Below are 26,794 nucleotides of genomic sequence, written 5' to 3'. Positions count from 1 at the left end.
TTTATCCAAAAGGGGCAATTAAGGTACAACAGAGCAGCATGACGTTGAAGATAAGGACAGGGCATAAACAGGCAATAAGAGTGAGAGTATAAATACACAGAATATACAGTATATACACAGTTTTAAAATTACACAGTTAAATTTCTATAGTAATGTTTTCCCAAGTGTAGTGTCCGTGCCTTGCCGCTAGGTGGCGCCGCACCACACGCTGTACTATGGATGTGATTAATTGGTGTTACCGTCCACCCTCGGCCGGACGAGGGAAGCTGTCCTCCTGCACCTCTGAGTAGGGAGTCCTCTTCGTCAGTAGCAGAGCAGCTCATGTGGAGGAAGCAGCAAGGACAGAGAGCAGCTAGCATGCGCGGACAATTCACGTAAATGGCGCGATTTAAAAGGAGTTTATACCAGCGTCTGCTGTTTGTCGTTTTTCTTCCAATCACAGGTAAGAAGCAGGACCACTTTTACTCATTTTAACCTGTGAGTGCGTGGCGTCCTGTATGGACATCACTGACTGTCCCGTGAGGACGTGTGTGTTAGTCTGCGGACTTTAACGGAAGCTCGCAGATTCAGTTTAACGGTTTTAACTTTTAGCTAGCTGCCTAAAATAAACCGAAGACACGGAGGCAGTTTTTAAACATATTTGGTAAAAAGTTTTATTTTAAAAGCCATAAAACATGAGTATTAAAGGCAATATTTCCTATTTTGGTTCATTCAACAGTCAGTCTTAACTTCAAATGTTCACCTGGTTAATCGTAATCTATTTACAGGTAGATATAAAAACTGTATTATCAGGGGTGTCAAACATGGGGCCCGGGCGCCAGAATCGTACAGCTAAAGACTCCAGGTTGGCCTATTAGATAACTTCGAAAATGTGAAGGAAGCCATCATTTTTCGACTTTTAATTGTATTTTCATATGTGGCTACACCTTTTATTACTAACACAGACCTCCTCCATGGTCGTTGATACTGCGCAAAACAAAATAAGTAACAGATTAACAATTAAATGACAGAAAGTTTCATTTTTTAAGTAACTACTATAAAAAGCCACCATTTTTGCACTAGGTTGACTGTTAAAAAACAAAAAGATGACATTCTGTCAATAAACAAGAAATATCCATTTTATAATTACAGTATAGTTACAGCTCTTCACAGTGACCCAACAAAGTTTTTTTTCTGTAAATTTACATGTTTATCTCTTACAGTTTAAGCCCTAAGCATTATTTCTTTGTCAGGTGGAAAAACAGATAAAGAGGAAGTTCCCCCAATGTAAAATGAGTTTAACATCCCTGCGTTAGAACATCTGAATATACTTTAAAGGTACCACAGAGTATTAGTAGAAACTGTGAGTCAGGTGTTGAGCTGAAATCAAAGATCAGATCCAGCTACCAAAGCAAAATAAATACATATAACAGAGTTGGTTCATGAGTAATATGAGAAAAGATTCTTATACATTTTATAAGCTTGTAAGATGTAAATATAGTTGCACGTTGTCCTGTTAATGCTTTAAACTACAGGCTTGGTCTAATAGGACAATCTGTTTCATCTTCAGCTTTATAGCCTTAAGTAGGTGGTGCAGGAAGACCTCAAGCTTGAGTGTTATGACTATACTGGACAGTAGACTTCCTGCTGGCAGGCCTACAAGCCTTTTATATGTGATTTTTCCCTTAGTAGGTGCTGTAAACTGGCTCCACAGACACTGATGAGACCCAGCTAGAAATTATTAAACGTCTTTAATTTTTTTTTTTTACATCAGGCTGGTCTTAAACTCTTTAACTGGTGTACAAATGCTGTTAAATTCCTTAAATCATAACAACTCTCTTCCTGGTCTCTCTACCTGCAGGTGTGTTGTGCTTTAGTGAGTTGTTTTTCATCAAGGAGCCCCTCGATGTCACCGTCATGCGGAAAGAAGCAGCTATTTTGGACTGTCAGGCGCATGGAGAGGCGCCCATCGACGTCAAATGGCTCAAGAGCGGAGTACAAATCGCGGAGAATGAGCGGGTGTACCTGCTCTCCAACGGCTCCCTTTTTATTTCAGAGGTGGAGAGCAGAAGAGGAGACAAATCAGATGAGGGGTTTTATCAGTGCCTTGCTCAGAACAAGTATGGAGCAATCCTGAGCCAGAAAGCCCACCTTACAATCGCAAGTGAGTATCAGGGATATGAGTTGTGTAATCTAGCATGATTTGCTGTTATACGCATATTTATTTGATGCTCAGTCTGGTCTGGTCTGGGCAGCTTTGGTGGCAGCAAGAAGATGGACAAAGTCTTCAAAGTTAGAGCTTAAAAGGGATGCTGCTGGGAATTGAGGAAAATGCCCATTGGTGTGTTAATGAAGGACCAGGAGATTTGAAAGGTTAGGAGCAGTGTGGGATACTGGCTCTCCAATGCGAAAGAGCAGATGACCCCTATTCACTGGCCCTGGCTTTCATGTTATTGCACCCTGATGGCTCGAGGAATTGTTCTTTTTGAATGCTTTCTCCTCCTGCGTTGTGCGAGTTGGCCTCGTATTTTCAGGGGGAGGCAGGGGAGGCTTCAGACAGAGTTGGTCTTTTGGCACCTTATATCTTCTTCCACTCACAGGCCCTGAAATTTGCTGTCTTGTTGTGCCACTTTGTAAAATGTGTGCGTTTTCTATTGCTTTTGATCAATTAGTAACCCAAAAATACATACAAAAAATTATTTAATTTTTTTTGCAGTGCTGTAGGGAAGGGGATTTTAAGAGCAGGTTGTGCCAAAAAACTGCAATTAGCATGTGTTACATAACAGTTATTGTGTTTACATTAATTATTCTGGAGCGGTACCACAGGCAGTGCTTTCTGATAGAGCTCCCAGTCATAACTCAGACATTTTCTGGTGTTTAAAAAGTGTGGCTTGATTAATTGATTGAGTGGTTTAGTTTGCTTTATAGCTTTAAGTTAAGAGGTGATAAAGGCTGCCTGTAAGCTTTACTAGTTTGTTTTAAAACAGCACTTAGACCTGCTGGAAGGTCTATCTGGTAGCTCATAAAGTTTTCACATACCTGAGAAATGCTCAGTTGAAGGACACAGAGGTAGTAGTGGGGGTTGTTGTAAGTGGTTCTCACACACACACACAAATGTGAATTGCTGCTCTCCCAATACTGCGGCTTTACCCTGAGTGTCTAAATGACCAAACTTTATTGCAGGCCTTAGCAGGTCAGTAGGCATCGTAGGCTTAACCCAATTGTCTTCTGCCTCACTGCCCCGGTGAAAGAGTATAAAGCTTTTCACTCTCTTTTTGTCCACTCCCGGCTCACAAAAGAAGAAGGCATTCTTCGTGGGCAAAAGTGGACAGAGCTGCTGGAAGTGGTCACCACAGCAAGGCTAATTGCACTAGTCGTAAAAGTTAAATATTAGTAGATCTGCATTTTGATTAATTATCATATGACATGCCTGTTGCATGGGGGTCTGCTCATTGATGTCTGAATTTTGGAGTCTTTTCATGTGTTCCTCAGCTGATTTATGCTGCTTTTGCAGACGGTCTGCTCCTTGGTAGCTTTTTCAAACGTTGCTCCATCTCTGGATGGATGTTCATTGTTGTTTGAGAAATATGGTGGTGATGGAAGGTAACTTTAAACACAGGATCCTGAAGCACAAAGGTGAGAAGGGATTTGGCCTTGATGAAAAGGAATGTGACACCTGAGCCTCATCGTGTGACTTTTGTCAACAGACCTCAGATTGATGGGGATTTCAGTACAGGGACTGACTCTTGAGTTGTCTCCCCAGAAAAATATACCACTACAGGTGAATACTGTATAAAAATAGGAAAATTTCCAATTTTATTTTTAATAAACATTTACAGCTCTGGTGTATTTGTAGCTCCCATACTGATGTAATGTGGGCACTGTCTGCTAGTGAAAGGATATCCTCATCCTGGTGAAAGCTGATGAAGTGAAATGAAACAGTTTATTCACTTAAAAATTTCCAGTAGGAATAAACACAGTGAAAATGTACAGTTCATTGACTCCAGTGGTAGTAGTTGTGAGGCCTAGGAGACATTGATAGGCTACAGGTACCTGTTTATGGAGGCTTCTCAATCAAAGTGGCCACGCCCCTAACCATCCTCTACCATCCAGGTGGATGAAATGCAGCTGCAAACATGCTGTAAATTTGGAAATTTTAACATGGATGTCTGTAGGGATTTATGTATGTTGTAGTAAGCCTTGAGTGGCCATTAGAGAAACTACAGTGTTTTGAAATTTGTGGCTCAGTTCTTGCAGCTCGTAAGGTTGATACTTGGTAGATCTGAGGACTAGACTAAGACAATAAAATTATGGCCAGTGTGTTAGGAAGTGAATGCCTCATGGTCACTGTTTTCTTCCTCTGGCACACGAACTGATCTTGATTCCCATCCCTACCTGCTGTCCAACAAGAAATAATAATAATAATAATTTTTGTTGATGAAATGGGCAAAAATAGCCAGAAAATGCATAGAACTCTGTTAAGTCAGATAACAGAGATTATGATAACAGTATCCTGGGTTAGTGGTTTGTTGAACTTTTTTCATGTTTATAAGAAAACAAATTTTCCCAAGTGAAGTTGTCACTGTTTAAGAGAGTTTGGCATGAATTCTTACTCTGGGTAGTCTTCACTTTTTTATGCTCATGCCTTAAAGGAGGTATTCTAAGGAGCTGCTGCAAAGTTTATTTTACCTCGCTGGTGTGTCCACAGCCTGCAAGGTCAGGACTGTGACATTATTTTAAGTTGCTAAGGAATGCATCTGACTTGCACCAGCTTGGCACATTTTGAAGACAAATGCAAACCTTGCACAGTGTGAACTGCAATCTGAGTGAAGGAAATGCCCTTAAGTGAGACAACTCAAACCCAAGATTCTTGCTTTTCTCCTCTGCTGGTTACAAAAGGTTACCATGGTTCCCCTGAACACCGGGCCCTAAGGTCAAAGGTTTCTTTTAACTGTTCAATAGATGGAGGTGCAGTGGGATGCAGAGTAGGCCTAAAATCTGTCCTGCAATAATGCTGGGTGCGCATCTGGCTTGATTAGTTTCCTTCATAGTGATCATGAGCATCTATCTCTCATATGTTTTATTTCATACCACAACAAAGGATAAAACTGTTGCCAAAACCAGAACACGGGTATTTACAGAGTGACTTTATTAACTCTGTTCTCTGCTAGGGAGTTTCAAGACAATGAAGCCACTGTTTGTGAGTGCAGGGTTGCTGTTGAGTGATTGGAAAACTTTGCAGCAGAGATAAGGAATTGGAGAAGGGGGATGAATGCTCTTTCCAACACTGCTCCCCCACTGCCCATTCGGAGCTTTGAGAGGTCACACTGCTCATGGGAATAGCTCTTTGTTTAGCCAGGCCAGTGGTCACTTGACTGTCCGACAGCCTGCATGGAGCAGCGCCACATCTGCCATGCAGCTAGTGATTGATTTTGTGGGTTTTTTCAGCCTTGCATTCTTCTTCTTCTTATCAGCCCTTTTTTTTTCTTTCAGAGCCTGTATCAATGTTCAGTAGGGCCAGTGATCATAGTAAAGGACTCATCACTCTTCATAATTAAATGACGATGCTTTTCAATAGTGCTGCTGGAATTGGTTTATTTTAGTCTCAGCACGTGGTTCACTCCAGTTAACAAGAATCAGGCTCATAAGAAGAGTAGATTTAAGGTAACCTAACTCTACTTAGAAAAGTCATGGAAAGTGCATGTTGTTGATTTAAACTGTGTAACGTGCTTTTCGTCAAATCTCTAGAAAGCTAGAGGTGCAGTATTATTCAAATTGACATAATGGAAATAATCTTTTTCAAGTAAAAACAATAAACAAGCAACAGTAAACTGCCATAATGACCTTTTGTGTGGTGGGAATTAAAACCACAGCTTTTATAACTGCTTATCCAATTAAATAAGACAGAGAAAAGACAATGACCTTTCAATTCATGTTATCTGTCAATTCTGGCTGTTGTATATTGTAAAAAAGCAGCTGGACCATCTGTACGGTTTTATTTTGTTGTAACAGAAACAACTGGAAGATGTCACTGATAGAACAAAAGAATTATTATTATTATTGTAAAACAGTATTTGAAAGCCTCACAGCTGGGGCAATGTGTTTTCTAGGTAGTTTTCCTGGCAGTTTGAGCAACAGGACTAGTTTGGGGTGGTCACACAGGACTCTGCCATAGTTGGGTGCTATGCAGGATTTGTGGAGGTCAGAGGTGAGAGGTGAGATTGCTGGGAAGGGCAGATGGTCGGAACTGCTTTGTCAAGCCTTTAGGGAATAAGGCTGAGGTATTTACTCTGTTTGATTTAGGGTAAAGGCCAAAATGTTACACCAGAGATTGTTATGTTGGTATATTTTGGTGTAGGAAAGGAAATTACACCACATAACTCACTGTGAAATACACAGAATAAATAGCCGAATCAGAAAATGTGTATATTTGACTGAATTAGAAAGAGCTCGGCTGTTTGCCTTGATGATTTTATCTACGTCTTAGATGCCTCTTGGCAAACATCATCCCTCAAAGAGTCCGCCTCCTGTTTTTCAGCTTGGAACAGTGCACAACAAACCCTCAGCAGTTAAAGATTTTCTTCCTTCTTGTCTTAGTGGTTAATCAATAATCAATGATTGTCCCGCTGTTTGTCAATCGAGCATCACTTGAGTGAATGGAAAGGCAGAGTGGAGAGGCAAAGGATCAGAGCAGCTCATCTCTCATGCCCTGCAGTCATATCACTTCAGCAGGGTAATGGCATTTTTGTAAGAGGTTGTGTTAAAACAGGAGGGGCAGGAGAGGGCCTGGGAGAGGCGGTTTCAATGCCTCTCTCTGCTTCTGTCCTCACATCAAACATCACAGTGGAGCTAAGGAGGCAACAGCTTAAGGCTAATTAGATTAAACGTGTCCATGGTGACGACATCTGATCCTGACAACAGTTTGACTTTTGTCCAACGGTTCATCAGAAATGGATGAAGCCAGCAGCCATGCCTTTTTAATGTTTTCATTCATGAAGTCCCTTGCATGACACAAAACCCCAAATAGTCCTAATAAAACTGCAATTTAGTAATTAGAAGTTAATTTTATCTCTGTAATCAAACTACAGATCCTTTCTTTCCTCTCCAAATGTCAGTTTGATTTGAAGCTGACAGTTTCTGTTAAATGTGTAAAAGTCATAATTCACTGAACGCAGTCTGAGCTCTGCTGTTGTTTAACACCACAGCAGCTGGCAGCACTGCTTACACACAGCCATCCATCACCCCCTCCCCTATACGCACCACTGTGTGTTTATTGCAGTTAAGGGATTTCCTGGAGACTTCTCTCGAAAGCAGAGGTTATCATAGCACTGAGCTAAAAGAAAAGTATCCCGATAAGGATGTTAAATATCAGAGTGTAAAGGATTATAGCTGGCAATGAGTAATTCGGATATCATTCATTTCACTGTTTGGCTTATGCTTGTTTCCTCTGTGGTTTCTCTTTGTTTTCTTCCTTATTTGTAGTTTATTTGGTATTTCTCCATGCAGCATCTCCAAACGTCTCTTTGGATGGTTTTTTTTGCAGTAAACATGTGACAGACGTGGTTTTAACTTGATATCCTGCTTCCTGTTCTTTTGTGTTTCTTTTGCTGAGTGCTGATGGCTCACTGCAGCAGAAGCGGCTCTGGGTGTGTGCTCAGAGGTTAAAGAGCACCACAGTGTATTTGTTTATCCATTGCTGAATGGGTGATGGTTTTGACTTAAAAACAGGCAACAGCTTTTGAAAATGGACCTACTGAAATTGAAAATTTAATTTGTTGGTTCGCTGCAAAAATCCTTTAGTGTACTGATTTGTCCATGTATGCCATTGATAATTTGATTTATTTATTATAGTAAATGTTAGCAAGCTGTGGGGCTCACTGTTCTGTCTATCACAGACAAGAGTGCAATTGATTTCTTTTAACAAGCGACTGACCTCCTGCTTTTTAAGTAGAGGGGGGCATGAGGATCTGGGTGTCTTTCAGGATTTTTGTGACTCAAGAGGAACAGCTATTCAAAACTTCAATAGATTTACACAAACATCTAAAAGGTCCTTATTGTAAATCTGGTTGGGTCTTATTTGCTTGCTGCTTGGCTGGTGGCTGACACTAGCTCAGTTTCAGAGAAACCCAATCCACGCAGGATGTAGCTGTTCCACTCCAGTCACCACCTTCCAGCAGCATGCTGCATGTTTACAGCTTCAGGAGCAGGAACGTCTGTTTTCTGATATCTGACTGAGATGGATGGATGATGTCATGATAATCACAAACTTGGATATGCTTGTAACACTTTTGTTTATTATTTTAATGATATACATTAATTCTCTGTACTTCTGCATACATAACAAGTCTCTAATCTGTCTCCTGGTTGGTTTTGTTGCAGGTATTTCCTCATTTTCAGTTCAGCCAACATCTATTGTGGCGACTGAAGGCTCAGTCGCCAGGTTTTCCTGTAAGACTGTTGCACACCCTCCTCCCATCATCACTTGGGAGTTCAATCGGGTCACATTACCCCTCGCCACTGAACGGTATGCACTCTGTTGTTTTCAGTTTAATTTCATCTTACTCATTTACATTATTCCTACACAAATTTTAGATAAGATTCTTTATTAGCCATTATTTCATGTTGTCTAAGATGTTTCATATGAAATTGGTTCATATTGTAAGTATCATTGTTGTGTGGGTGCGTGTGTTTCTGTCTTTCAGAATCACAGTCCTGCCCAGTGGTGTTCTTCAGATTCAGGCCGTGCAGCAGGCTGACGCTGGAAATTACCGCTGCGTCGCCACCAATATTGCTAGTCGACGCCGAAGCACAGAGGCCACCCTCACTGTGACCCCAGGTGTGTTAGCCAGCTCACTTTTTGCAAACTTGTAATATTTAAGCACACAGTTGAGTTAAAAAGTCTGACTCTGAAGCAGTTGAAAGCCTTACAGCTCACCATGTGCACTAAAGCTGTCTTCTGCTCTCTCTCCACAGGTCCCAGACCGCAGCTTCCCCAGAGACCTCGTATCATCGCTTCACCACAGAACATCTCGGTGTCACTGCACCAAACTGCCATCCTGGAATGCATGGCCACAGGCAATCCCCGACCCATCATCTCCTGGAGCAGAGCAGACAGCAAACCTATTGATGTTTACAACACCAAAGTGCTGGGGAACGGCAACCTCATTATCACAGACATCAAGCCCCAGCACAGAGGCGTCTATTTGTGCAGAGCCACCACACCTGGCACAAGGAACTATACCATGGCCTCAGCTAATGTCACTGTGCTAGGTAAAAACAGAATATACTACTCAGGCTGTTCATGATTTCTATTTGTGATGATCACGTAGAATTGAACATATTGCTGTTCTTTTTCTAAAGCACCGCCTTCCTTGGTGGAGTGGCCTGAGAGCCTTACGCGCCCCAGAGCTGGCACCGCTCGCTTTGTGTGCCATGCTGAAGGAAATCCAACGCCTCGCATCACTTGGCTTAAGAACGGAGAAAAAGTTCACTCTAATGGTCGGATCAAGATGTACAACAGGCATGTTTCTCTCCAGTTCATTTAAAGAGTCATTACTGTGACCCCAAATTATCATGAGATGATATTTGAAAGTTCTAGTTGACCAGAACTTTCAAATATCACACAATGTTTTTCTTGTGACATTACCAATAAGTTTGATGTGTCACATGGCCGTCTTCCTATTGAAAAAACAAAAGTTGTATCCAAGATGGCCACCATGGTCACCACCCATCTTGAGGAGTTTGCCCCCTCACATATACTAATGTGCCACAAACAGGACTTTAATATCACCAACCATTCCCATTTTATTACGGTGTATCCATATAAATGCCCCACCCTGTATATTTATAAATGTGCCAATGGAAATTTTGTTGGTTTCCTCAAAATTTTCACCTGAAATCATCTGGGTCCATACTCTTTATCTCTGGGTGTCTCCAGCAAACTAGTCATCAACCAGATCATCCCTGAGGATGACGCCATCTATCAGTGCCAGGCAGAGAATGAGCAGGGATCAGTCCTCACTATGGCGAGGCTCATTGTGGTGATGTCAGAGGACCGGCCAAGCGCACCCAGGAACATCCGAGCTGACACTGTGTCAAGCTCTGCCATCCTTCTGGCTTGGGAGAGGCCTCTGTATAACTCGGATAAAGTTATTGCTTACTCTGTACACTACATGAAGGCTGAAGGTAAGCAGAATCCACACACATGTTTTGTTGTTGGGTTTTTTGGTAACAGGAACAGTACATTAAGACAGGATTTTCGTGGCAGTTTCAGAAATCCTACTTTCTGTCAGACACTGTGACGTTAGTGTTGTGTTGTTGTACTCCGGAGTTAATTGGAACAGCTGCGTTTTCTGAACCAACAAGACATGTTAAGCTTAAAGATGCAGGGTTCCTTCCTTTGCTGGATAAAACACAGGATGCACTATTCACAAGAAGCACAACGGTTGTAGTGTGGCAGCAGAAAAGCCTTAAAGCCTTTCAGTTTTCCTGGGAACTTTCTTTCTGTTGACAACAAGAGTCACATTTAAACAATGTAGCATTTCAGGAAAATGTGCAGGCTGTGCATTCAAGGACTGCACTTCATTATAATGCCACTGACTTCCATTGAGGAGGAGAGACGTACAGAATTCAACTATTGAAAAAAGAACACCTGCTGGATTTTTGGTGGGAATAAGGATGTCTGAGAAAAAAAAACAGGATGTCGCTGAACAAATAACTGACATCTGTCAGGAATTTGTTGCACTTTTCACAGATTTTTTTTGTCCTCTTGGTGCCACTTAAAGAAGCTGGTTATCAGGCAGTGTGCTCTTTACCTGAGGTTGTTGATAGAGGCTTGGGACTTAACTGAAGATCTACTGAAAAAGGGAACTTTTTAGCCAGTGTGATGGAGTGGCCAAAAGTGTGTATTCTATGAGGGGAAGATAGTTTAAATTGGACAGGAAGTCAAGCTTTGTTAAGACTTCCAGGGAGCCGTACTGAGGCATTCAGACTACACAGAATACATTTTTGTTTGCCTGAAGTACCTTAAGTGAGAAATTAGACCAGGTACCAATCCGTCTTTGTTTCTGACTTGGCTGGTTGTTCCAAGGGGCAGGAAATGAAAACTGCAGCTGCATAATGTTCTTATTACAATGAAAAAAACATGGGAATGCACAAAGCAAGCTGAGCAGTGGTAAAATAAGACAAAGTGACTGGACATACATAAAATGTTGAATAAATTATGAAAACCTACAGTAACAAAACTGTATCATATTATTGCTGATTTTTGGGGGCTGGGGACTAAAGTTTGAATGTTCTGCTTTTTATTGTTATCTCAACATTTTTTTTTTAATCCTGTCATTTGTCCAGGGTTAAACAATGAGGAATATCAAATTGTCATTGGAAACGATACAACTCGCTATATTATTGATGATCTGGAGCCAGCGCACAACTACACCTTCTATGTAGTCGCCTACATGCCAATGGGAGCCAGTCGCATGTCGGACAACGTGTTTCAGCACACACTTGAGGACGGTGAGGTCTACAATAACAAACAAAAAAATCATTAATGCAGTCAATACAAAACAAGAAATAAGCCCTGTTTAAGGTCATTGAATTTTCTGCAGATGGGTTAGCCATGGTCTTTCCTGTGTGATATAATTAAAAACAGGATATGAGGCTGTTTCATATGTTTTTTTAGTTGCATAGGTGGTTTTACTAGAGATTGCTGATAGCGTTTTTTGGCACATATGACGGGGTGCAGTGGGAGGTTTGAATGTCCAGTGTTAGCTACAAGGTGGTGCACAACAAGCAACTTCCTCCCTGTTTGGGCATTTCTTTAGGCTTTCAGATTGGCTAGCACTGGGAAACAGAAGGTTTGAGTAGATGGATGAGTGGTGCTGGTGTTCAGAGTCTCTCTTTGACGTAATACACAAGAAAGAGTTAAAAGACAAAAAACAAAGACATTCTGAAACTGAGTGCGTAGAGCACCGTGAAGCTTTTGGCTTACAGGTTTACTTGTACATGCTCTGAGCTCATCATTTAAACTTTGGTCCACAGTACCCCTCCGCGCCCCTGAGCTCAGCCTCACCAGTCGCAGCCCCACAGACATCCAGGTGTCTTGGCAGCCTCTTCCAGACAAGCTGAGTCGTGGCCGAGTCTGCAGCTACCGCTTATCCTATCGTACCAGTTCTGACAGCGCGGTCTCACAGATAGAACTTCCTGGAGAAAAGACCCAGCATCTCCTGGAAAACCTGCAACCCGACACCATCTACCTTCTTCGAATTGTTGCCGCCACCAGCGTAGGGTGGGGTGAGCAGTCCGCCTGGACATCGCACCGTACCCCGAAGGCATCCGGTGCTCAAGGTACTTGAAGAATTGTCCTCATAACCTCTAAAATAGAAGCATTTAATCAAAAATATGAAGTCAGAATTGTACTTTAAATAGATTCTCATCCAAGCAGAGGAAGTTGAGTCAAAAATGTGAATTGGGCAAGAGATTGAGAAGAGCACGCTTTAATAATCTTGTTAAGACATTGCATTTGTTTCTCTCTGACCTTTACCCTGTGCTGTCAGTAACATTGGAAGGGCTTTGGTCATGGGTCATAAAGGGAGACCTCGGGCTTCAGAGCTGGACAGAATATATGGCTGTTTAGAGCTAGATCTGAAGCTTTGGGAAGGGGGAGGGGAGGATTTGTTTTTTTTTCTGTCCATCTCTTTTACCCTTAGTGTCCAGTGTAAACTCTGAAAGGCAACTTCTATTGGCAAACTTCATTCCCGTCATTCCTAAACGTGTGAAACAAGCTTCCTTATCTCTACGTGTGGTTTCTATTGAGTATTTAAAAGTGTGGGGGGATGGGGGCATTATTTAACTTTTCAAAAACATTTACCTGGTCAGGACAGAAGCTTCCTCTGTCACTCAAAAACAGCTCAAATAATGGATTGTAGTTGTTTTAGGATCAAGTTCCTCTTTTGTACGACTTTATAAGAAGACTGTGACGTACTTATAATAAATAAATAAATGTGGTTCGTATGGTCTTATTCTTCTGCAGTTCCCCTGGCTCCTGAGCTGCATCTGGAGTCTTTAAATTGCACCACTATTTTGGTACATTGGCAGCTGGCACCCAGAAACTCAGCGAATGTGCGGGGCTACAAGCTATTCTACCATGAGGAGAGCCAGCCTGAGAGCACCCCAGTTCAGTTTCACGCCTCGGATAATAAACACACCATCGGAGGGCTCGGTGAGTTTTCACCTTAGGTTACCTTCTGCCACCAATTTGGCTGTTTGGGTCATTTTACAGTATTTTCACATGAACACCAACACATGATGGAAGTTTCGTGTTTACTTTGCAAGTTTTAAGATCTGTTAAGATTTTCAGGCAATCTTTGAAAATGTTGATTTTTAACAACGTGTTATTGGTTTAACAGTACTTGTTGTTTTTTTTATTAATATTGCCTACGTCATAATTAAAGGTGTCATAGTTTAATGATTTAATATGGCTGGAAATGGATATTTGCTATGAAAAGATGTGTTGAACTGATGGGGTTCTTTGCAGGGAAAGTGTGTGTGTGTAATCAGAGACCGTCTGTGTTTTGGTAGCTGCTGCATGTGAGTTCCCAGCTAAGACATTTGTTTGATTTCAGTGTCCCAGATATTCAGATGAAATGATCAAACTTAGCATAATTTGAATGCCAGTATTCTAACAACTAAAGTAATGGACAAGGTGTACATCCTGTTGCTTACCTGCCTTGTTGCTTGTTTATCATGTGTGTATCTCTGTCATTTATGGATATACATACAGTAGAGAAAGCAGTCTTTAAGATTTTTTATTAAAATCTGGATGCATCTTTTTAGGGAACGTGAGCGATTAATTAGCTTAAGTCATGTCACATTTGGAGCAGAGGTTCTTTAAGTGGGAAATATATCAGCATCACATCCAGTTTCCACGACCTCTTGACTTCTGCGGGACATCAGTGTGCGGCTTTTCTGCTGCTGCTGAATAGTGTTCGGGACACATCACAGCCTCTCTGCCCTTTAGGTCAGATTCATTTTATCTTTTTTTGTTTGAGAGCGGAAAGGGAGCTCAGGCTAGCTCCAAGGACAACTGACCATATGTGGCCAGAGGAGGTCAGCCAGGTGGTCAGCAGCTGAGTTGTAAATCAGAAGCCTCTGTGCTCAAGTGAGATCAGAAAGGGAGAAAGACAAGGAGTCATTCTATATTACTGTAGGTGTGAAGTCTAAATGATACAGGTGTTCAGTAAGTTAGAATTTACTTCAGTAAACACTACAACTGTTTAGGCTCATTCTGCCACATCCTATGAAAAATATGACAACTAAACCCATTTCTCCTGCTAGGATTAGCTCATAGTTGAATCTAGTGCAGATAAAGTCACAGACACTAAAATTACTTGCCTAGATATGAAGTTATACCTTGAATATTATTTTAATGATAGCTATAGCTTGAGGTGCTGGAAAAAGTAAAAAGATTCCTCTATATTCAGCTAAAGTTTGTGTGTGTGTGTGTGGGGGGGGGTTTCAGTATTTATTAAACGTTTCAGCAAGAATGGTTGTATGAAATATTTCTAAGCTGTTTTGGTTTTTGTTTTCTTGTTTTTTGCCCTGAATATTAGATGTTCTGGGTTGTTCTGGGAGGACGAGCGAGCTGTGGTCACTCTGTAAAATACAGCTTCTGCTGAATTAAAAGAATCCTCTTTTTGTTCCTCGTTGTTAAAACAGCTTTCCATGGCCGTGTTTTAAAGAGGGTAAGACTGTTTTGTGGAGGCTGATTTATCATGCCTTTTATGACTCCTTTGAGCAGTGTTGCTGGAGGAGAATTAGGATCAAAGACTCCTATTCTGTTTGGCTTTGAGGGCCACAAAGATGGTGTATTAGCCAGAATTTCAAGGAAAACCATCCTCTGACCAACTGAGAGCTGTTAGCTAAACAATGAGCATGTCTTGTGAGCTCACTATGTCACAGGTTTGAGATTTCTTCCTCATAAATTAGCTGCAGCGCTGTGCATGGGGAGAAAGGTGTGAACTGAAGTGTCTGACGTCCTGTGTGGCAACGCATCCTGCAGCACAGAAGGCATTTCTGTGCTGTGAGCAGTCTGACATTTCCTCTAATTATATCTGCTTTCTTTTCCTTTGAAATTATTTTGATAATTATGTTTTACACAATCTTGTTACAACATTTGAATTCTTGTTAAAATGAAGTTTGCATTGGAAAAAGGTTGAAAGGAAATTTGGATGTTAAAATGAGTCAAAAAGTAGCATTAGCATGAGTTATAAATATTTTTGACTGCATTGGCATTTGTCACAGTAAGCTTCTGGCCACTCCAGACCAACTAAAGCTGTGGAAGAGTCCAGTGAATTCAACAACTCTTTCTTTCTGTCTTATTTATTTGTTATTTTTATTTCTATAAGGGGAGAATGTGTGTTTCCTTCTTTTAGAAGCAACATTGCCTCACTTTTAAGGTGATCTTTAAAGATGATCAGGCAATGAGCAATGCTCTCAGCGCGATATGGCAGCCTTGCTTCTGTCAGTCTGCCCCAGGGCAGCTGTGGCTACAGCTGTAGCTTGCCCCCACCAGTGTGTGAATGTGAGAGTGAAGGAATAGTGGAATTGTACAGTGCTTTGAGGGTCTCGAAAAGTGCTATATAAATGCAATCCATTATTATTATTATTATTATTATTATTATTATTATTATTATTATCCAGCTTAGATGATAGGCAGTAATCGGTTACATCAGTCTAGTTGTAGTGAATTTTCTCCATATTCCCTTATGGGTTTTCCGCCCCTGTTTTGGATTTACATTTAAGTGGTCTTAGATGAATTATTGGATTATTGAATTATGAATGAATACATTAACTGTGTCTGTTACACTGTTATTTACTGCAAATTGTTCTCATTAGATATTGGCAGCTAGTAAAGCTGATTGAAATGAGCTCGTAGACTGATGCAGTGTTAGTCACAGAGCGTCATATGCTTTGGAAATATTTATGGGTTTATAATTCAGTGTTTCAGTGCCTGTGTTCTGGCAGTTTTACATTTCAAATTACATTTTATAGCTTAAGTTGCCTGGCCCCATGTGGTTACTTAATAAGAAAGCTGCCCTAAAACTATATATAGGTTTGTGTTTGCTTTTCTTTTAAACTCGGCTTTAAAGATGTGCTAGAAGCAGCTTTGAAGCTGTTTATCATTGCAAATCAAATCAGCTTGTGCTGTGAATTAATTTTTTCATAATCTACTTGATTTTGTATACAGCAGTCAATAGTATTGATTTCTGAACTGTCATCTGTAGGAAAAACCACAAACTGCTGATTCAGCTGCAGAGAACATGCTCTGAACTCACTCATGACAAGCCAGATGATTGAAAGCACACCATAAAAAGCAGGAATGTGGTTTTAGAGGCTCCAGTTTGGTATAAATGGCACGGTGATGTGACCTTTCCTCGCATGTGTATTCGTTGCTTGGCCCATGAACAGCACAAGTTGTCATAGCTGAAGCTTAAAGACCTCTCATACCTGTTGGCACCAGGCAGGACTGCAGATTTATCTCACAGCTGCAGGCCATGTTGCATCTTGTCCACTCCTTTTATTAAACATGAGGCAAAGCATGTTCTGTGTGAAATACAGTCTTCATTTTAAAAAGGCTATGTCATGTTTAACCTGCATGTGTGTCTGCTGATTTGTGTTGGAGGCTAAAGACAGGAATAGTAGGGGTGGTGGTGGTTAATAGATGCCGGTGTGAGGGCTCTTGCAGGAATTGACATTTATTGCCTCTCTTCGGGCCTGGGGGCCTTTCGCAACAGAACAACACTGCAAGGGCCAACAGGAACTGCATTTTAGCTTTTTAAAAAAAAAAGGGGGGGGGGGGGGGTCACAAATGGCTTGAATATCCCCAAACAGAATAATTTATGGGAGTAAAAGCCTGTATCCCAGTGGAAAGGACAGGAAAGCATCTTCTCCTGAGGAATGGCTTTGAAAGCGGAATACAATGTGTAGTATTGTAATCACATTTAAAATTTGTAAATCTAGTTCTGCATATGAAAAATACCTTCCAGCAGTAATATTTACACTCAGTCTTTTAATTAAGCAAAGAAACCCCAGTTATACAGTTGTGAGTGAATTGTTTCATGTAAGAAGATGGAGAAACTTCTTAAACATTTTCAGTTTAACTGTGATGCACTCGCAGCTCGAGGAAAGTGAGTGAGTCACTTCGTCTGAGTTGCATCATCCCCTACAACATTTGTAATGATTGTGCTTGTTTAATTAAAAGTGACTTTTATTTATTAAGTCTCCTCATTTCTCTGTTTTTTTTTTTTACTACAGTTTATTTTTGCTTTTTTTGAGTAGCTTGTTTGATGGATTTTGAAACATGCCATATAAGTTTTTTTTATTACATGTGCTGTAAATTAAACAGAATAATCATCAGGAACACTCAGTTCAGACTATTTTCTTATCTTTTGCTGAGGCAAAATCCTCGTTGTTGTCATTTGTTGCTTTGATTTTGTTCACCTGACTGTGTTGTTGAGAGCTTCAAGAGTCATCTTCATGGTTTTATCAGGACACTTTGATATGATGCTACTTTAAGCCAGTTTGACTCTTGGTGGTTCCCTGCTTTTTCACTCACTTCCTCCGCTTGACCCTCCCCCTTCAAGGGGAGAGAGGTAACCCTCCCCCCTTTTTTTTGCAGGATTTAGCTTGCCCAGATTCCATGTCAAAGGTCATGGCCCAGATGTCACAGCTTCCCCCCCACTCATAGCTCCTCTCTCACATAATTACGGCAGGCCCATTGTATTGTGGGTTTGGGTAGAGGTGCATGCTACATGCCTACTCCTCTTTAGAGGTAAGGCTTAACAAGCGGCTCAAACTCCAGATAACAAGGAGGACATTGTAGAGCTGTAGAAGTCGAGGAATTCTGCTTTCACTTAGTTCTGGAAGTAACAAAGAGAGGGACAGTCCTTCTTCTCTGTAAACATTTGTCTACTCTGCAGCAACTCATGAGATAGTTTACATTGCTGAATATTGTGTTCTTTTATTTTTCCTCATTGCTTTTAATTGTCTTTAGGAATAACTAAGGTTTTAGGCTTCCTGGGCAAAAAAAGAGGTTCAGCTCATATTCCACACCCATGACCCCAGATTCTTTCAGTTTTATCTTGGCCTGACCTGTTGGCCCTGGTGTGGCTCCAGTGAAACTCCTCAGGGCTCTGTGGGGGTGCAATGTGTGTAGCTCCACCCACGCTAAACTTTGCAAACTTCCATGGAGATAAATTCATCTCCTGTGGTCTCCCTATTCTCTCGAGCTTCTAAATGTCTGAACATCAAATACATCTGTTTGTGTTGTCTGCGGGACACACAGGACTCTGATAGTAGTAGTTGTAGTAGTAAGGATTGATTGGTTTGGATTTTGTTATTTTGCACATTCACCTGGTGTTTCTCACCAAACTGTGATCCTGCATCTTTGAAACATTATTTAGAGACTCTGGGTCACATTTTGTTTACTGTTTTTAAGCACTGGAAATTATGACCATTTAGGGGTAAAAGGGACATGTGGTCAGTTGGCTATTGTTCAGCAGAGGGTCTCCAGGGTCACTAAGGTCTGCTACTGCTGCTGACCATCAGCAGTGTCCTCCCCAAGGGGTTTTCACTCCAGATTTAACCCCTAGATTCAGGACCCGAGTAGGTGTGGCCACTGACCAATGACCAGCAGGCCTGACGGGGCCAGAGAAAGAGCTTTCTTTATATGTGGTCAAAAGGCTGGGGGTGACAGGGTGATGGATGGGGGGGGGCTTATCTGTTCTGCTGCCTTGGGTGGTGTCGAAACTGACCAAAGGACTCGCAGCACAGAGCATCTGTCGCCCTGCCCTACCCCTCGTTCTCACCACGCCATCAAACCAGAGCACATCACTGACCTCACACCCACACCGGCCAGCTCTCTTTCACACAACACCCCCACTTCCCATTAGCTTTAGGAAACACATCTGGCACTGTTGTGGCCTATACTGACTTGTGTAAGGAACTGTCAATCTAAATCTTTAGTGCTCTTTTTTTTTTTCATCTCTTAATGTAGATCCAAGGAAGAAGTACCACGTTAAGATCCTGGCTTATAATGTTGTGGGAGATGGGTACCAAGCAGACCAGACTATCAGCACCCCTGGATGTGTCTGTAAGTCCCACATTATAATAGAAAAGTCAGACCACATGGTGCAGAAAAAGTGGGGGAAAAATAACAGTACTAATCTAGATGTACCTCTCAGCTGTTCGAGATCGCCTGGTACCCCCTCCACCTCCTCCACACAACGTGTATGCTAAAACCAACAGTTCGACCACCGTCTTTCTGCACTGGAGTCGACCAGCATTCACCTCCAGCCACGCAGTCAACTATACCGTCCGCTGCAATCCAGTTGGTCTGCAGAATGCCTCCCTGGTGCTCTACCTGCAGACGTAAGAAATTACCCTTCAGACCAAAGTGAACATGACTACATGTAGATTGATTTTCATATTTGTTAGCGTGTAATTTCAACTGCATTTGCTGCATTTACTGTACGACTGCCTGGTTTCCTTTCATAGTATAGTTTTTATTTTAACAGTATTTTTTTAAACAGTAATTTAGATTTTTTAGCAGCAGCTGATTATCACAACCTAAAATCAGCTGAATGCATTTCTTATACTGTGTGTTTACAACACTTTAACAACATAAATGCTGTCTTCACACTTGTTTGGGAAAGTTTACAAGTACTTCTTTCTTTACACTGCCATCACAGCTCCATATCGCCCTCTTCTGGCCATTTCTTTGACCCTCTTTAAACATAGCTGTCTGAAGTTGGCTGGAATGTCTTGCCAGTAAGTATTGAATCTGTAAAGGAGAGCACAATTCTTAAAGTGTGCATGTATTCTGCAGGAGTGAACAGAGACTCCTCGTGCGAGATCTGGAGCCCAATACCAAGTACGAATTTGCTGTTCGCCTCCATCTTGACCAGCTGTCCAGCCCCTGGAGCCCTGTGGTCTATCAGAACACCTTCCCTAAAGGTGAAAATGCAGAAACATCTTATTCACCGATTAATTTCTTCATTTCTTCATGCACAAAGACGAACATCCCCATGTTAAAGCTGTTCTGAGTTCACTTTGTCTTTTCATTCTCACCTCCCAGCTCCCACGCAACCTCCTTCCAACATCAAAGTGACTCTAATTGAAGAAGACACCGCACTTGTTTCATGGAAGCTTCCAGATGAACTCAATGTACCTGTGACACGCTACACAATCCTGTATGCCTCCAGAAATGACTGGATAGCTGGGGAGTGGCAGGTGATGGAAAGGGAAGGTAAGGAGAGACTCAGAACAAGAGCATTTATGTACAGGTGTGTGTATATATGCATGACTGTCAAGGAAACGGTCATCTGGGAATCAGTGACTCTGCCTCTGTCTTCATTGTAGTCCCAGAATTCTCTAGAGTTCACTGCTTTGTCTTACTGCCAAGTGGTTTAATGAGACTACAACAAAGACTTTGATTTACAGTCTTGTTGACCATTTGCACATAAAGATGCTTTTAAATCTCTTCTGTAAATGAACAGCCTATATCTTTTTACTGCAATAATGGATGGTAAATAATTGTTATACATCTTATACTATGATAGATTATTGCTCACAATTTGACTCTTAGTAAGTACACACAATAAACCGATATCACAGGCATTGTCAGAATTGATTTCAGTTATGTGTGTTTATTTTATTTTTTTAATCTTGTATACCCTTCATCATGATTCCGTCTTAGTCTGTTTTTACCTTGTTTAGCTTTTATACCTGATTTTACACTTTCATGCTTGTTTTTTGTTTTGTTTTGTTCCTTGCCTTATGTTTTTATTTATTTTATTTTATTTTTTGTCCTATTGTAAGCTGACCTTGAGGGTCTTTAAAGGTGCCTATAATAAGATGAATTATTATTATTATTATTATTATTATTATTATTATTATTATTATTATTATTATAAGGGTTACTGTGAAAACATAGTTAAAAAAAAATCCATGATTGTAAATGTCACAGGATAGTTCTCAGCTTGACCAGTATATTGGTTACCAGCTATTTGTCGTTATACCAATATCCATATTTATAATATATATTAAGCAAAAAATTAAAGAAGAGGCGGGAGAAACACCCTTTAACCTTTTTATGGGTGTTGGCATTGCATAGTGTGTCCACCAGAGGGTGCTCTGCAACTTCCCTGTTGGAACATGTTTTGTTTGGAACGCTCTTCCCAAGCTGAGTTGGGACAATTAACAATAAAACAGAATTTTTAAACAGAATTGCTATATTATCTTAGTAAGGACTTGTGAGTAACCGCAGATGACAGAGATTTAGTGTGTCTGAAAGAAAATAATAGATCAGCTGGTATATTAGATTTTTAAATTGTTACATATCGGTCTAGTGTCTGATAATATTGGTATTGGTATTAAGCACCCTGTATCAATCTGGCTCTAGTAAACATTTTTTTAATTAATTGTTCTACTTCATGAACTTATTTTTATTCATCATGGATTACAGTGCCACAGAAGAGTCATAAACTACCTGAACATGGACAAACAGTGTGCTATTAAACGGAGAACCTTGTGGTCTTTGCTTCTTTTATGCTTTATACACACCGGTGTATTCAGACAGAATTTCATCTCACAACAGGGACCATCACCATGGCGCTGCTGGAGAACCTGAAGCCTGGCCAGATTTACTTCGTGAAGGTTTCAGCATCCAACGACATGGGCGACGGTCCGTTTTCTCATGCGGTGGAGCTGACAGTACGAGAAGGTCTCCCCCTTGGTCATGATATCCGGGTTTCTCGTGGCTCCACAAGTCAGTGAAACCAACATGATGTCTTACAGTGTAAAGAGTTTATTTTTTTAAGAGGTTACATGATAACCTGACAATGTTTCCTCGGCCCATAGCGTTTTCTGATAACTTCTACCACCTGGATCAGAAGTCGATGACCGGTATCAGCGTTGGAGTCTGCATCGCTCTCATCTGCATCATCATCTGTGCCTTCATCATCATCTGCAGAGGCAAAAACAGGTACCTGGTGTCTCTGAGTGTAGTGACCATGTCCCACATCAATTCAATTCACTTTTATCTATATAGAGCCAAATCACAACAACAGTTGTCTCAAGACATCGAGGTTTCCTCTATGAACACGTCACTTTGTGTCCTTTCAGGAAACTTTCTGCTGTGAAAACATGCAGAGAGGGAATGAGCACATCTGCTGCAGCTGCAAGACCTCCATCCTCTCAAGGAGAAGCTGAGCATGCTGATGTGAGCATGCCAATGATGAATCTAAGCCATTTTCTTGATGCAAAGGTACAGCATGTCATACTCGTGACACTAAAATCCAGAAAAAAATATACTTTAAATATTTTAATTAAATGTGTTAAGTTATATTTACATTTTGAGAAATGTGACATTGTAAAAAAACAAAACAAATTCAAATAATCAGTGCCACAATGACAGTGCAGGTTTATAATTAAGTGCCAATGTGAGCTGCTTAAACAACAGTTGAACTGTAATAAAGCCTCTTTTCTTTTATTGCTGCTTTTCTTGCAGGGTGGAACAGATCTCATCATCAATTCTCTCGGCCCCATTCAGCACACCGCTGAGAGGAAAAGGAAATGGTTCTCCTTCAGCAGTGATGTGAAAAGTGAGAGTAAACCCACACAGGTGAGATTAAGAATAATGAGTCCTTCTCAATAAGTGATTACCAAATAATCAAACCTGAAGACGACAGCATGGTATGTTGTGTCTGTTGGGTTTAAATCTAGTTTGAATCACTTCTCATGAGGGCTGAATATTTTTTTCTGTTGATTTGCTCAAGATGTTAAGATCTCTGCAGATGTGAAACTGAGCCGTGAACAGTCAGACTAATAGGAGAAACTTTCTCTCTGCGCTGCAGAACACAAGACTTGACGCGGCCTCATACCAGCACGGCACCACAGTGCTGACCTATGAAGAGGAGCTTTCTTCAAACCAGCCCACCAACCTGCAGACCCTGCTCGGACATCCCGGCGACACAGAGGGATCTTCAAACAGCGAGGGCAGCCACGCCACCGGTGACTCAGGCCGCTACTCTCACGACGAGACGGAGCTGACCAACCTGTCCTCAGGGCCCAGCAGCCACCTTGCGTCTCCCACGGCAGAGGACGGGACCGAGTTTGACTGTAGCAGCTGCGCTGAAGAGTTGAACGAACTGTCAGAGGAAAATCAGAGCAAACAGAAGGCGAAGGAGTCAATGAATGCTGGCAGTTGTCGACACGAAGCCCAAAGCAGAGTGTGAAGGCGTGCCTCTGTATGTGTGCGTGTGTGTGTGAGTGTGAAGGCGGTGGTTTACTTGCACAAACATTCACATAATATAAAAGTGTGCGCACTCACCAGAGTTGACTTTATTGTTTATTTACACTGCACGTCAGTGAGTGCAGCGAAGAATGTCTGGAACCACGCTGCCTCTTATTTGGGCTGTTATGAGTTTGCCTTTTTGCTTTAATTGCATCACAGAGCTAAGAAATAGGCACACACATACCCCGTAAAACAAAAGTTATATAAGCATGTTAAACAGGAAAAGAAACAAAACAGACTAGTCGCCTAGACTAAAAGTAAAAAAAAAAAAATTAAATAATTTAAAATACTTAATCACATTCTTCAGTAACCAAAGTGTGTTTAAATGTCACTGAAATATGTGGCTTTTAGCACAGTGCTTTACGTTACACACATGCGCCTTAAAGAACTAATGTGGAGTGGTTATGTCAGTTTACTCTGACATAGCCAACCTAAAAATCCTTTTAATGATGAAAGTACTGAAAAGACCATAATATTGAATTAATCACAAACAACAAACCTGATAATGTTATTTGAATGTGCAGGTAAACTGCTGGCCTATATGACTGTGTTGATTTTTTCTTTTTTCTTCTTATTTGTTTCTACACACTGTGAACGCTAAGCTAACAAAGTCCTTCTACAGTATATAAAGTGTTGACAGGAAAGCTCGTTTTATCCTTTTAACTTCCTTCTCTTTCTCTCTCACTCTCTCTTTTCATTTCCTGTGTGTGTGCGTTTGTGTGTGTGTGTGTGCATCTGTGTGTGTGTGTGCATCTGTGTGCGTGTGTGTGTGTGCGTGTGTGTACGTGTTTTTCTCACCCACCATGAATGTTTAAAAAGGAGTGTCAAAGTGACATTTCTGATGCTATTTAAGAGTTTATCACTGGAGCGAAAGGGAGGTCCTTTTTGCGGATTATCTACCTCGGTTTGCCTCATGGGTAAACCTCCCACTGTATATTTAATAACTACTTAAACCTTGCGTTGTGTGATGGGCTGCTTCCGTCACATTACACTTTATACTTCCTCGTCTTCTCTCCTTGCTTTGTTCTGATGTACAGGATGGTAAGGGCGCTGCAGCTCACTCCTCTCGCTCCACCTGTGGTGTGGACTGAAGGATGTAACACACACTCACAGTTTATTATTTATCACCTCAGATGTTGCTGAGGCACTGAGCCAGTATTAATAGGTCTTTGTTCAGTTTTTTTTATCAGTTACTGATGTAATGAATGTCTGTTTTATCTTTCTTTTTTCATCTTTATGTCGGTGTGCAGTCGCCCTTGCTACTCCTGTTTTTATACTACCTCGTTTAAGATTTAATTTTATTGTCTTATTGTTTTCCTAAACTCAGGGAACAAAGTTTAGTACGTGCGAAAAGTCGTGTAGTGTTATATGATGGACTGACAGGGTAACTTCTCAGTACTAAGCTGTTTTCGCGTGTAATTGCCTCAAAGAAAACGCTATGAATGTATCTCTGACATTATGTGCCAGCAGCTCAGATGTTTGTGCTGCCCTTACCACAGACGGACACATCTGCGGGTTCTTTAATGTCTGTATGTTGACTTCTTCTTCATTGTATCTGTGTAAGAATTCACACCAGAAGTGCTTGCAGCGGCATGTCCGTATGGAAAAGCTTTATGATCAGCCTTAATGTGGACAGCGTTTCCTCAGACTCCAAAACCAAAGCCTAATCTCTCTGAGGGAGACACCCCACATGAGGATGCAACACATGAAGAGTGGTTGTAATGGAAGTGTTCAATCAGAGACTGAAGTGAAGAATCGAATGGACAACATTTACTTATAAAAAGTCTATTTTTGTTAGAGGATGATGTACTTGTAGTTACTTTTGTTCCAAGTATTTTTGCTTTGCTTTAGAGTAGATAAAGGTTAGCACTTGTCTGGAAAGTAGTTTGTATTAGAGGCCAATGTGCAGCGGTGACTGTGACGCTATCACCTTTATTTTAGTTTCTCAACTGATCTCTGGCTGGAACAACTGAAACCAAAGACCAAAGATGAAACCGGAGATCAGTTGATCATCAAACAAAGCCTTGCACATTAGTGGCCTTGACCCACGATGAAGATTTTAAAGGAAAATAAATGGTGAAAGTTGTGCCTGCAGGATTCACAGGCACTAAATGGCGTGACAATGACTAATATTTATGCACACGAGCCAGGTTATCCTGCAGCAGAGTTCCTCAAATTCTGAAGCAAACATACGTCTGCATGGTTATAATGTTATAAGAGTTAAATACAGTATTTTATATGGATTAGCAGTCTGTGTTGCGGCAGTGCAGCTGTGTGTCAACGTGCATCCACTGGTTTGTCTCCTGTAAATTAGTGTAAAAAAATAATTAGAAGGAATAATATGTTTAAAGTGTATTATTATTATATTTCTATAGTTTAATTTCATTCTAAGTGCTCACAAGAAAAAATTATTTCATTTTTAAGTAATTTTATGGCATAAATGAGCTAAAATGCCAGTGGGTGCACAAGTCGTCACATTTCTGTATTTTTAATCAGAGGACTTTGCAGAGGATTCAATCATTTGATATATTTAGGTGACACAATCAGTTTAACTTTCTTTCTTAAGAAAAAGCAAACCAAAGATTTTTTTATTAAAAGGTCACCGTTGCATGTTGGCGAGAGATCAGTTTAAAATCATCCTGTCTTTGTGTGAAATGTTATTTCCACTGCTGTTGTACTCATTTTATTACTGTATGATGTCAGGAGGATGGAAACGTTACAGCGTGTTTTTTAATCATTTCATTTCCCACAAAAACAATTGCTGTTGTGGTTTTTTAAATGCTAAATACTGTTTTCCTGCTTTTGCAAAGAACAGTTTGAGTCTTTGTTTTCAGACGTACTGCCTGAGCAGAGCTTTAAGGGCCCGATCCAGAATCCAAAAACATCTGAACTTTGTGCGTTTACACACACATCACCGCTCTGGTCGAGCAGGTTCTGGATTAGACCCTTGAGTAGTTCATGCAGGTACATGAGTCCTACCTCTGGTGTTTGTTTCCATATTGTTTTTATGGGTACAGATTAAACGTGATTGGGGTCCTTAATGCCTGTAAGGGCCAAGATGTACGGCCATCAAACGTGGGACTGGGGAAGTTGATGTGCTGCTTTTCATCTTATAAATGTTAAAAACATGTGAATTTAAAGGGTTAAACACACACAGTCTTCTGCAGTAATGTTTTAATCCTGTGTAGAGGAGCACTGAGGGTCATTTACAGTCAGACTCAGGGGGACCCACAGCTGCTCATCCATCAGGACAAAGCAGGTTTCAAGTGTTTGAAATTGAATGTATCTTTATGTAATTATTATGTTACCTGATATTTTCTCTTAATGTTTTGTTATATTTGGTCTGTGCCAGCTGAATGACTTGCAAGTTTCCAAAATGTTTAGATAGAAGTTTCTATACAAACAGCTAATGATAAAAAGTCTGATTCTCACTTTAAATAAAAATACAGAAATGCTATAATA

General features: G+C 40.9%; 1 protein-coding gene across 1 annotated transcript; it reads left to right on the top strand.

Annotated features, from left to right (window-relative positions):
- The first annotated feature begins 177 nt into the window (after positions 1-177).
- On the top strand, positions 178-26,794 carry prtga (protogenin homolog a (Gallus gallus)). Its single transcript, XM_085453146.1, has 19 exons — positions 178-442; positions 1,841-2,143; positions 8,359-8,503; positions 8,682-8,815; positions 8,953-9,249; positions 9,340-9,499; positions 9,917-10,164; positions 11,329-11,493; positions 12,019-12,324; positions 13,010-13,198; positions 19,034-19,129; positions 19,221-19,407; positions 19,865-19,992; positions 20,114-20,284; positions 21,635-21,805; positions 21,898-22,021; positions 22,162-22,303; positions 22,547-22,660; positions 22,893-26,794. The coding sequence occupies exons 1-19, from the start codon at positions 379-381 to the stop codon at positions 23,271-23,273; spliced, it is 3,525 nt and encodes a 1,174-aa protein (XP_085309272.1). The 5' UTR covers positions 178-378; the 3' UTR covers positions 23,274-26,794.

The sequence above is a fragment of the Copadichromis virginalis genome, linkage group LG1, assembly GCF_057382275.1.
Source record: "Copadichromis virginalis isolate Kocher_CV1m ecotype Utaka linkage group LG1, C_Virginalis_male_GT1.1, whole genome shotgun sequence".
NCBI classification, from domain to species: Eukaryota; Metazoa; Chordata; class Actinopteri; order Cichliformes; family Cichlidae; genus Copadichromis; species Copadichromis virginalis.
The sequence above is the reverse complement of the archived record's forward strand: the minus strand, read 5'-3'. Positions and strand labels throughout refer to the sequence as shown.